The sequence below is a fragment of the Saimiri boliviensis genome, chromosome 1 (genome assembly GCF_048565385.1).
Source record: "Saimiri boliviensis isolate mSaiBol1 chromosome 1, mSaiBol1.pri, whole genome shotgun sequence".
NCBI lineage: Eukaryota > Metazoa > Chordata > Mammalia > Primates > Cebidae > Saimiri > Saimiri boliviensis.
This window is the reverse complement of record NC_133449.1, coordinates 128,450,050-128,462,089: the sequence shown is the minus strand read 5'-3', so window position 1 is coordinate 128,462,089 and position 12,040 is coordinate 128,450,050. Positions and strand designations below refer to the sequence as shown.

The 12,040-nt window shown below is 52.3% G+C and overlaps 1 protein-coding gene across 4 annotated transcripts in view; it reads left to right on the top strand.

Annotated features, from left to right (window-relative positions):
- CRACDL (CRACD like) overlaps positions 1-12,040 on the top strand; it is a 145,431-nt gene that overhangs the window by 108,090 nt on the left and 25,301 nt on the right. For all 4 annotated transcript variants that reach the window (XM_074403949.1, XM_039462929.2, XM_074403963.1 and 1 more), the window contains exons 6-7: positions 4,869-5,063; positions 8,567-10,769. In XM_074403949.1, coding sequence (XP_074260050.1) covers positions 4,869-5,063; positions 8,567-10,769 — 2,398 coding nt within the window. The remainder of the gene's footprint in view (positions 1-4,868; positions 5,064-8,566; positions 10,770-12,040) is intronic.

Sequence of the window (12,040 nt, the reverse complement as noted above, 5' to 3'; positions counted from 1 at the left end):
TTTTATGAGGATGATAGGTTGATAGAATTAACCTGGAATCAACCCTCTCCCTAGTCTTTCCTGTGTGAGCAGATGACTAGACCCAGAACCCCATTTAGAAGAAAGGACACACATTGTGTCTGTTGTCTGTTGCCCTGACATTTGGCCCGTGGGAGGGGGAAATAGTGAGCATGTGACCATTGAGGCTCTGATGGTCTCCGGTGCCTGAGCCTGTGACCCTGAGGCGGTGTTGGCGTGCAAGTAGTAATGTGCTGTGTTGCTGCAAACAGGGCAGCAGGGAAAGGCTGACAAGCAAGAGAGGAACTGATGAACTCAGCAAGGTGGAAGAACCGGTCCCAAACACCACCTTCCCCACTAGAAACCAAGGGGCGGGGGATGGGGGCAGGCAAGGAACTAAGCTCTTTCTCATGCATAAACAACATAGCTAGTGATGTTGCCACATTTTAAATTCCTTATGTTATTGTAGTAAGAACACTTAATGCCCATACAACGTACTTGCACATAAATGTTACAAATAGGTGGTCATCGTTCCCATGTAGACAAGCCTGGCTGTGGGGGATGGATAGAGTTCGAGTCATCTGTTATGCTGACACTTGGAAAACAAATAAAGGCCAGAGTTTATTTTTTTATAGCCACACACCTGCCCCTGCAGCCCTGTCACCTCTGGCCTGCTCAAGGGGCCATTGGCAGTGAAGGGGGCAGGTTCGTCTTAACCCACTGCCTTGCAGATTCTGTGCTGCTCTGAATTCTGTTCAGAAGCCACTTCGACGTGCACACCTATAAACCCTGCCACACAAAATTTTTGTGTGTGGTTGTGAGTTCCCAAAACATCACTGATAAAAAAAGGCAGAAGGACTGTGGTGGGGCTGAGTGTGTGGGGTGGAGACAGACGTGAACCCAGCTAGAGAATTATTCTCTCCAGAATTCTGCTTTGGGGAGAGGCTGTCCCTGCTCATTCCAGGAGCAGGGTCTGCGGATAGTGGGCTACCCAGGCCTGCTCTCCAGCTTTGAGCAGAAGGGAGAGAGGATGAGGAGGATGGAATGGCCTATTTCATAGACTCCACCAAGCCAACCCAGTACCCCTTAACACCTCAAATACTCTTACATGCAATTTCAGCGTCCTCCTTTCAGGAGCAGATGTGACTTTGTGTATTTCTGGGCTATGCAGTAGGAAGAGGTCTGTTGTGAGCTGCCTGACTCCTCCTTGTAGATGGACTCCCCCTTCCCATCCCGCAGATCTCTGACTCTCACAGCATCCCAGTTCTCTACCTTTAGCCAGGATGGGCAGTAAGAGGAGAGGTTGTTTCTAACCCATCCATTGAAGAGCAAGCCTGTCTCCAAACCCGTTTGACACCATGAGGCACAAATTCCACAGCTGGCTCGGCTAGACCAGGCTGATCTTGTCTCTCACAGCACAACCACCTCCTGTGGTTGGTCCTTTATTTAAAAAAAAATTTTTTTTTTGAGATTTTATCAATATTTGGGTAATATGGACAATCTGCTAGCTTCATAGGAAACCAAAATTTGGACCTTTAAGACTTAAAAGCAAAAGTGTAATCTTTACTGTCTTCATTGTTTTGAAGACACAATGATTGCATTTTGAGGCCTGAAAGTTTTTATGCATAATTGGTCAATTGAGAGGGAAAAACAACACACCCTTTAAAATGGGCTTGTAGAATATGTTGTATTTGACAAAATAGTGCCTCTGGCCCCAAAATTATGGATGGAGGCTGTTTAACGTTCTCCCATGTTTACACCTTACACAGGCCCACCTAGACAGAGAAATGCATTGTGGAAAAAAGAGTCTTTAGAGCAAGTATTTAATGTTATAACCAGAGCAACGTTTCCTGATAGAGTAAGTTTTTCAGGAAATATATGGAATAATTTTTCAAATTTTATTACCAAGTGTCATAACTGATGAAAGTTTACTTGGTGGTTTTTAAGATAAAATGATGTCTAATGGGTCATATTCTCCGTGTCCTGCTATGAAGCAGGACATGCCAGGTAGACGGTGACAAACTGGCAGGGCTACTGAGTCATTTTGCTCCTGGTGATGCGGGAAGGGCAGATGGGGAGGGAACACAGATCTGGTGGCAAATGAACAAATACATGCCCACAGCTCCAGAGGTTGGCCTACGGCAGCCTCATCACCTCTCGGAATCCATGTCTTCAGAGGGTTTTGGCTCAGAGAGTTTTCGGGGGATTAGATGAGATTGGGTAGATCAGCACCTCTCTTTCCAGTAGAACCAGTGGCTTCTCTTTATCCCTGGAACACCCAGGTGCCCCTGCTGGCTCTTCCTGCATGAACTGCCCCCAGCTCACTCCTCAGTGACTGAGCCCCTCTTTTTGAGGACACACATCCTGAAGCACCTGTCACTCAGGGCCACCCATGAAAAGCTTCTGAACCCCAGGCCATTTCCTCCAGGCCCTTTGAGCTGCCTTCCCTGCAACAAAGAGCCACATGCTAGGCTTTTACATTTTCTGCTTTCAGAATCATCCAGAAGCACAGATTTCAGGAAAAATTGGGTGACTGGAAGCAAGCCATGCAGAGGTGAATGTTCTGGGTGCTACCAGCCCACCCATGAATCCAGATTCCCAGCCCTCATCTCTTCCCCATGGTCCTAGCCCACCCCACGTATTTATATCGCTGACCAACGACAGACACAATTGTCCTTGATCATGAAGATGGGGGTCTTTCCAGACCCCAAGATCTCTCAGAGCAACAGTGGAAACAGAAGTGAGAGTTCTGAGACCAGAGAAGTTGAGTTCTCTAGTGGGGGAGAGCTTGTACCTGGGACACAGGTCATGGGAGTTAAGCTCCATGCCAAGGTCCCCTAGCCCAGGGGCCAGAGTGGGCCTGAGCCCAGGACATCTGCCCAGGCAGGACAGATGCAGGTTGGCCCACAGGGAGGAGGGCCTGCTGTTTATCCTTTGGAGCCTTCAGGGTATTGGGCTTATAGAGGAGCAGTCAGGGGTATTATTGTCACAGGCAGCATGATCATTCTCACTGCACTTGTAAAGCGGCTCATCTTGTCTGTTCTCATGAGTCCTAGGCAGTGAGATTTTTTTTTTTAACTAAATGTTTATGCATTGTTCCTCTAGACACGGGTAAATATTACAGATTCTGTATGATTTTTTTTTTTTTAATGTACACATCCTGTTTGTGACCTTTAAGAAAGACTATCTGGGAAAGGTATTGATTTCCCAGTCTAAGGCGACTTCCTGAGTCGTCAGTGACCACAGTGAGAGCCAACGCCACAGGCACACACATAGTCATGGCCTGGAGATTACGGCTTATTTTTAGCATAATTTTTTTTTCACTTTATTCCCGTAAGTATCTGAATAGCTAAAATAGAATTTACGTAGACTATGTCCACTTTTAGCCCCTTCTCCCCCATGTTAGTAATTATCTCCTCCTTGTTTACACGGATAAACTTACACTTTTATTAGAAAATAGGAGAGGCCTTCATGTAAACAGGGAGAGGTTGTTCCTCCCATGTCGGAGCCCATGTCTCCAGTATGGTCATCTTTATGGTTCCCTGTCAGGGTTAGCAAAGGCCGCTGGGCACCTGCTCTGTGTGGGGTCCCAGGGTTATGGAAAAGAAACAGTGGATGTGCCCATGGCCCTGGGAGCTTGCCACTGGGGACGGCACTGGTGTGTTGTCTCACTGCCTCGTTCACTGTTTTCATGAGGTGTTACTGAATTGTTGTGTGAATAAAATTCTATTCTTAAATGGAAACTTGACACTAATATTGCCCATCATGCTTGAACAGAAAGCTCGCTTGAAGATCACAGAATTATATGAAAAGCCCATCACCTCCCAGAGTTTCCCTGTGCACCTCGCCCCTCATCTGGGCTGCATGTGCTCACAGGTGCTCCGAGTTTCATGCCTACTCCTGTCTGCAGGGCAGCCCCCTTGACCTCACTCTGTAGTGGAGCTGGGCAAGTTCTGGGGGCAGGGATCTTTGGGTATTGCCCTTATTCTTCCACATGACTGCCAGCATCCCTTTGTCCCAGATGACATGTTTACCCTTTGCTGTCAATTCTTCCGTGCTGAAGTAAAAATGACTAAAATACCTGTAACTTAAAAGATGGCAACTTCCACCCAGATTTCTTCAAGAGGACACATGAGTACCCAGAAACCTTCTAGGATGAACCAGCAAGGCTCCAGTGATGGAGTGCTGGGCAGTGGGCTTGGCACTAAAATCACAGCTCTGAACCTTCCTCTCAGCTTCCAGAGTCAGGACCAGGCGACTGTGCCCTGGACAAATCGGGCTGGTGTGTTTTGTCAGAGAAAGCTCTTTTGTCTGAAGTGCCTGTTCCAGCTGCCACAGGAGGATGACAGGGAAGCCCGAGACACAGGTTTTCTTCTTGGTCTCAGGAAGGAGTGACAGGTTTCCAGGAGTTGGCCCCACACTTTAAATTCCCAGCCATTTACCTTTCTCCAGGAGGATCCTAGACCCTGATCCCAGCACTTTGGGAGGCCAAGGCAGGCAGATCACGAGGTCAGGAGTTCGAGACCACCCTGTCCATCATGGTGAAACCCTGTCTCTACTAACAATACAAAAATTAGCTAGGTGTTGTGGCGTGTGCCTGTAATCCAGGCTACTCAGGAGGCTGAGGCAGGAGAATTGCTTGAACCCGGGAAGTGGAGGTTGCAGTGAGCGGAGATCACATCATTGCAGCATTCTAGCCTAGGTGACAGAGCAAGACTCCTGTCACCCCCCTCCCTTTACATTTCCACACATGTAAAGCCAGAGACTGTGGGAAGACCAAGCCTGGGCAGAAAAGAGCATTGTTGTGTTGGTTGTCCTTATTTCACATGGTGAAGCTCATGCTCAGCGTATTTGTTCCTTGTCCCATGAAGGTCTCTGTCGTGTCTCCAGACCATGTGAGCAACAGCACTGTCTCTGCCCGGACCTCGGACAGCAGCCTGGCACCAGTGGCTGACTTCAGTTACCCTCCAGAATCCTCCTCCTGCCTGGACAACTCTGCAGCTAAGCACAAGCTCCAGGTCAAGCCCCGCAACCAGCGGTCGAGTAAAATGAGGCGGCTCTCATCGGTAATTGGGTTTCCTTCTCCACACAGAGGCAGGCCAGTCAGCCTTGGCACCCCCCACCCAACACACCCCCCCAACCTACCTCACTCCCCCGCATAAGGTCTCATATCCCCTCCAAGCACCCTACAGTTGATGGAGCCATGCTGCAGGAGCTGAAGTTTTTCATCCTTTTAAACATAAACCAGATGTGTCTTTCCCTTGCAGAAACACTCCATTCATCCATCCATCCATCCATCCATCCATCCATCCATCCGTCCATCCATCCATCATTACTTACACAGTCACTGTTGAATGCTGGTTGCCTTCCCCCTGCACTCGGTGTGAAGTCCACACTTCAGGCCTGGCATATCAGGTACTGCCTACCCCCCAGGCTTCTTACCCTCTTTCTCAATCAGCACTCTGGCCACCTTTCTGCCTCTTGAGCTCATGAGCTGCTTCTAGCCTCAGGCATTGGTGCTGCTGTGGCCCAGCTTTGGGGCCTGACAGTCCCCCAAAGAAACTCACCCTGCCTGTTCAATTCCTTAGGAGCACTTGCCACATGCCAAAGTGATTTTTGTAAATGGATGTGCTCTTATTGCCAGTCTTCTTTGAGACCCTGTCCTGGCTGTACTTTCAGCCCTTAGAACATTTCTAGTCACAGAGATGTTAAATGGATGAATGATTGAACAAATGAATAAGTGAATTAACAAATGAGTGAATGAAAGAAGCTGAAACACTAGCGTGGACACCTGCCTTGGGTGAGGGCCTACTCAGTAGCATGGGGAGCATGTCTCGGAAGGACAGACCCCTCTTTGGGTGTGCTGCCTTGGGTGTCGTTACCTCCTAGTCCTAGAATCTGAGAAACTGGTTCATGGAATACTTTGGCTTCATTTACCAGCAGGTTCGAAGTTCACATAGGGTTGTTTCCTCTCCCCTACTTCATGGGCACTGTAATGCCTCCCCGCTGGAGTCAGGGCCAGCCTGGCCACAGAGAATGACAGTGCTGAAAAAGAGATGCTCACAGGCTAAGGTCCTCTGTCCTACTCTCACGACATGATTGGGCGGTGTTGGTGAAGTACCCAGGGCAAGCTAGGTACCTCAGCTGGAGACAGTGGGATGGGACCGCTCAGGACTTCAGCGACTCCCTTAAGAGAGTGAGTTTTCCTTTGGGTGTATGGAAGGTGCTCTTTAATCTCATGCCAGCAGAGTAGACTTTTGAGGGGACTAATGTTGGAAGAAGCAGCAAGGTGGGTTACCTTCATGCTGATGTGCCAGCAGGGATCAGGTTACTTGCGTGTATGTGTCTGCGTTCAATGCATGTACAGTTATAGGCTGTGTGCTGTGCAGGTGTGACAAGGTCCAGTCACTCGAGACCTGCCTCTCCTCATGCTGAGTGAGACCACAGGGCCAGGGCCTGCCCCCTTTTGGCCCTCAAGTCTGTGATGTATGACTCCCATGGGGATGTCTTTGGCTCTGGCCAGGGCATTTATAACCAGCCACAACCTGGCCAGGACTTGGTGACACAGCAAAGCCTGGTGTTTATTCCAGGTGGAAATGCAGCCTCCCTTCTTGCTCCCATCTGTGCAGGGCTCTATCCCTCTTTCTTTACATTTGAACTTGACTTAGTTCTTGAATCCCACTTTGTAGAATAAAAGAAAACCTGATGCAGCCAGTCTGAGTAAACATGTAAACACAGCCTTTCCTTGATTTAAACTCTGTCGCATCCATGGCTTTTTCCTCTTTTCCCTTCCTTGCTTGGTAAGGTGCAGGCATGAGTATCTTAAGTTCTCAAAGGTGTCCATATTTTCCTTCATCCACTGTTGTGGAAACTATGATGTTGGAGGCCTCTGTCCTTCGGTGTCCACATCACCCTTTGCCCTTTGGTCATGAAGTCCCTCTTCCCAACCGTAAAGACCTTCTTTGTGGCCTGGCCCCTCTCAGGGATCAAGATGCTTTCAGACGCTCCCTAACTGTTCCCAGGATGGGAAAGAACAGCCATGCTGACCCCTGTGCTGCCTTGTGTGGCAGCATGACTCCATGACTGACAGTTTTAAAAGGTGACCCCCATCCTAAAGAGGTTTCAATATCAGCAGTTTCCTGTAGTAGCAGAAGACCATCAACATGGCAAAGTCAAGAACCTGCAGCTTTTGAATTCGTAGCTTTCTTTGTGCCTCTTCCTCTTTTTCAATCCAAAAGAATATGATTGTGCATTTTGTTAAGAGTTTGCTTAGGTATTGTCACAAACATCCCAGGCATCCTGTATTCTATTAGCAAGCAGATGACATGAAAAATGTTAGTAACATTAATAACAACAAACAACAAGAAGAAAAACCTATTGCAAACATATCCCTGAGTGTCTTATTTCCTGCTTTAGAAAAGGGGACAGAGAGAGCAGTAGCCTGGGTGACTCTTGGGGCCTAATATCACGAACTTTCTAAAAAGATGAGCCTCTACACCATCAACCTTTTAGTCATTTTCACATGTTACTTTTGAATGACTCTTGGTTACCTGGAGCTCCTTTCTTTCCCAAGAGAGCAGGAACTGACTTTGTGACAGAAGGAGGAAGTTGGACTGTAATCTGAATTCTTGAGATCTTTTGGAAGAAGAATATCACAAGGCAGGGCATGTTTGCCAAGCCGGCAGGGATTCAGGAGGCCAGAGAAGGGAGGATCTTAAGCTGCAGGGAAGAGTCAAGACTACCTATAGAGGGGGAGAGTTTGAAGCAGTCCTTGGGGGTCCTGGTAGAGCATCCTGGAGGTTGGGGGCAAGGGGTGGGGGCGGTAGTCACTCAGACCAAGTGTCCGGCACAGTGTTGGGGGCTTGGTTTGACCTGAGTAAGGAGTGGACAAATAACTTAAGACCAGAGAATCTAGGACTTTAAATTTAGCTGAAAATTTTGATTTTATCCTATAAGCTGTGGTTAGCTATTGACATGAGTCATCTTTTAGGAAAACCAGTCTGGCTCTGCTATGAGGGCAGATTCCTGAAGTGTTGACATGGGAGACTGGCTGGGAGGAACACAGGGCCATAGAGCCCCAGCTGTTCAGCTGGGCCACCTACTCGCCCAGGCTTGGCCAAGGTATTGGCTTCTCTGGGCTCCTGGCTCTGAAGTGCAAAAAGAGACCTGATCATCTCTTCCTCACTGGGGTGAATGATTAAATGAAATAACAAGTGTGGAACACAGAGCATGGTAGACACTGGCTGCTGTTGTTGGTCGCCTTTCCTTGTTGGTCGCATTACTCTCTAGTCCACTGGTTTTGAGGCTCTGACAGAGGAGTTGCAGGCATTTACTTTGGAGGCATATCTGCCATTTTCCTGATAAACTTGTGAGCCCAAGTAGACCAGCAGGATACACACTGAGAAAAGACACCTGTGGGTATATGCCTACTTAAGTGCCAGCTTTAGAGACATTGCTATCACTAAACCATTATAAGCCTTGAAGAAACCGGGGAGGTGACAGTCTTCCTGGAATTTGCTATAGTGATGGTGCTTTTTATTTCTTTTCTTTTCTTCTTTATATCTCTCAGCGTGCTCAGTCTGAATCCCTGAGCGACCTGACGTGCACCCCTGAGGAGGAGGAAAACGAGGAGAAACCACTGCTGGAAGTCAGCCCAGAAGAGAGCCGCAGTTCTGGGCAGCAGGACGTGGCACGAGACAGAGGCCCTGAGCCTGGGCCACCAGCGCCCTTGCTGCCAACCGGAGGGACCCGTGCCAGACGCGCCCGCCTGCAACACTGCCAGGCGATCAGGGTCAGCGTGGAGGAGGAGGGCACCCCTGGGGAGGACCCCTCAAGTCGCCTGGCCACCCCGGAACTCGCCGAGCCCCAGTCGACCCCCGCTCTCCGAGTGGAGCCCCCGTCCCCGCCAGCGGGCCCCCAGCACCTCCGTCCCGACGGCGGAAAGCAGGAGGAGGGGGCAGCCCCCGCAGGCCCGTGTGCCCCGGCCACAGACACCGCAAAGGAAGTGGTCTGTGCTCCGGAAGACGTCCGGAGCCCCTCTCCCACCGCCATCCCCGAGGGGGACCCGACGCCCCCCGAGACTGTCCCCGCCGCCACCTCGGAGGCGCCCTCTGCTCCAGACGACCGGCCAGACCACAGTGTCCTGCAGGAAGCGGAGCCGACGCCTCCAGTGCCCCCGGACGAGGAGAAGGGGCCCCCGGGGTCACTGCCCGAGCCCGAGAGAGCAGGGGCTGAGCACGAGAGAGCAGGGACCGAGACCGAGAGAACGGGGACCGAACTCGCCAGAGCGGGGACCGAACCCGAGAGAGCGGAGAACGAGCCGGAGAGAGCGGGGACCCAGCCCGAGAGAGCGGGGCCCGAACCCGCCAGAGCGGGGACCGAACCCGAGAGAGCGGAGAACGAGCCGGAGAGAGCGGGGACCCAGCCCGAGAGAGCGGGGACCGAACCCGCCAGAGCGGGGACCGAACCCGAGAGAGCGGAGAACGAGCCGGAGAGAGCGGGGACCCAGCCCGAGAGAGCGGGGACCGAACCCGCCAGAGCGGGGACCGAACCCGAGAGAGCGGAGAACGAGCCGGAGAGAGCGGGGACCGAACCCGCCAGAGCGGGGACTGAACCCGAGAGAGCGGAGAACGAGCCGGAGAGAGCGGGGACCGAACCCGCGAGAGCAGGGGCCGAGCCCGAGAGAGCGGGAACCGGGCCGGAGAAAGTAGGGAACGGGCCGGAGAGAGCGGGGACCGAACCCGAGAGAGCTGGGACGGGGCCGGAGAAAGTAGGGAACGGGCCGGAGAGAGCGGGGAACCGGCCCTCGGCGGCGCCCGCCCCGAGCCCCCCAGTGCCCAAGAGCTGCCTGAAGCACCGGCTCGCGGCGGCCGTCGAGGGCCCTGCCGTATCCCCGCCGCCTGCCGCCACGAAGTCGCCCCGGGGGGAGCCCGGTCCCTCTTCCCCCGACGCGGAGGCCGCAGCCCCGGAGCGCCCCAAGGCCGAGCGCGCCGAGGCTCCACCCGCGGGCGCCGAGAGGGCGGCGCCGGAGCGGAAGACCGAGAGGGGCGGCGCCGAGCTGCGGGGCGCGAAGAAGTTCTCGGTGTCCTCGTGCCGGGCGCGGCCTCGTCCCGGCGCCTCCCGCCCGCTGGAACGCGCCGGCGGCCGCCTGCCCCTCTCCAGCAGCCGCCCAGCCTGGAGGAGCGAGGCTGCCCTCGACGACCTCCAGGGGCTCCCCGAGCCCCAGCTCGCGAAAGCCGGCCCTCGGAAGCCGGCGGAGGGCGGCGCTCAGCACTCGGGCGACAGGGCGGCCACCCCGGCCGGGCCTCGCAGGAGCCCCCAGGAGGCGGCCGCTTCGCCCGGGACGAGAGAGCCGTGCCCAGCGGCCCAGGAGCCGGCTCCGAGCGAGGACAGAAACCCCTTCCCCGTCAAGCTTCGGTCCACCTCCCTCTCGCTCAAATACAGGGATGGCGCCTCCCAGGAGGCGAAGGGTGTGAAGAGGTCCAGTGCCGAGGTCCGGTTAGAAAGGTCGCTCACCGTGCTCCCGAGGGAGGAGAAGTGTCCTCCTGGGACGGCCTCCGCCCTTCGAGGCGCCAGGGCCCCCAGCGACCAAGGAAAGGGGAAGGCCCGGCCCCCCGAGCCGCTCAGTTCCAAGCCGCCACTGCCCCGGAAGCCGCTTCTGCAGAGCTACACGCTCCCGCCCGCGCCCGCGCCCCCCGACACCAGCCCAGGAGAGCGGGACCCCAGAAAGGAGCCCAGGACGGCGGAGAAAAGGCCGCTGCGCAGGGGAGCTGGTAAGAGCCCGCCGAGGCTGTGGGAAGGGCAAGGCCTGGGGAGAGCCACATCTCCTGGCACATCTTGCTGGTTGCCCGCCAACTTTGTTGCAGGAGAATTAGAAGGAATCAGAATTCCCACTAACGTCATGTCTGATCTAGAGTAAGCTTGTCTAGTCCGCGGCCTGGGCCCAGGGCGGTTTTGAAGGTGGCCCGACACAAATTCGTAAACTTTCTTAAAACATTATGAAAATTTGCGATTTTTTTTTAAGCTCATCATCAGCTATCCTTAGTGTTAGTGTATTCTATGTATGGCCCAAGACAATTCTTCCAGTGTAGCCCAGGGAAGCCAAAAGATTGGACGCCCCTGATCTAGAGTAAGGAATAGGCCTACCTCGGTAGCTCACCCCTGTAATCCCAGCGCTTTGGGAGGCCATGACCTGCGGTTAAGCCCAAGAGTTCAACAACCTGGGCAACATAGCAAGACCTCGTTCTACAAAACATTTAAAAACTAGCCAGATGTGGTGGTGCATGCCTGGGGGCATGAACCTCAGCTACTTGGGAGGCTGAGATAGGAGGATTGCTAGAGCCCAGGAGTTCAAGGCTGCACAGTGAGATATGATGGTACCACTGCACTTCAGCCTGGGTGACAGAGTGAGACTCTGTTTTAAAAAGAGAGAGAGAAAATAAGGAATAAAGAGTAGAAAAGGGAAAACAAATGCCAGGATTTTGTGTAAGTACAGAGAAGTGTGTAGGCTTGAGACAAAAAAATGTAGAAACTGATTTTGATAGGACTCTTAGCAAATCCCTCAAATTCTTCTCCCACTTTTCACCTGAGAAACTCAGCAAAGTCCCAGTCCCAGGACATGTGTACTCATTTTGATGCAGGTTCTTTCAGGGCCTAAGCTATTTCTTGGCTATAAAGGAAACATCTTACTCCTCATCAGACTCCTTCTGACCTTTTATTCCAAGAAAGAATTTCCTCCCACTTCACAATCAGGTTCACATGGCCCAGCTGCATGTGGAAAGCATTCTGTATATTGGAATCACAAGTCTGTGTAAAATGTAAGTCTCAAGAGGGTCAGCATTTACTCCCTGTCCTCAAGGAGAGATTGTGTTAAGACTGAGGCTGAATGTAAGAGCCTTTGAAAGCGGCTGTCTTTTGAAATGAGCAGAGACAAAGTAGATGACCTTTCTCTGCCTTTGACATTTCTCACTTCTTACAGTGTTTCAGATGAAATGAGAAGTCTGTTGAAAATGGGTATTTGCAGCGGAGCTAAAGAATCTTTCAT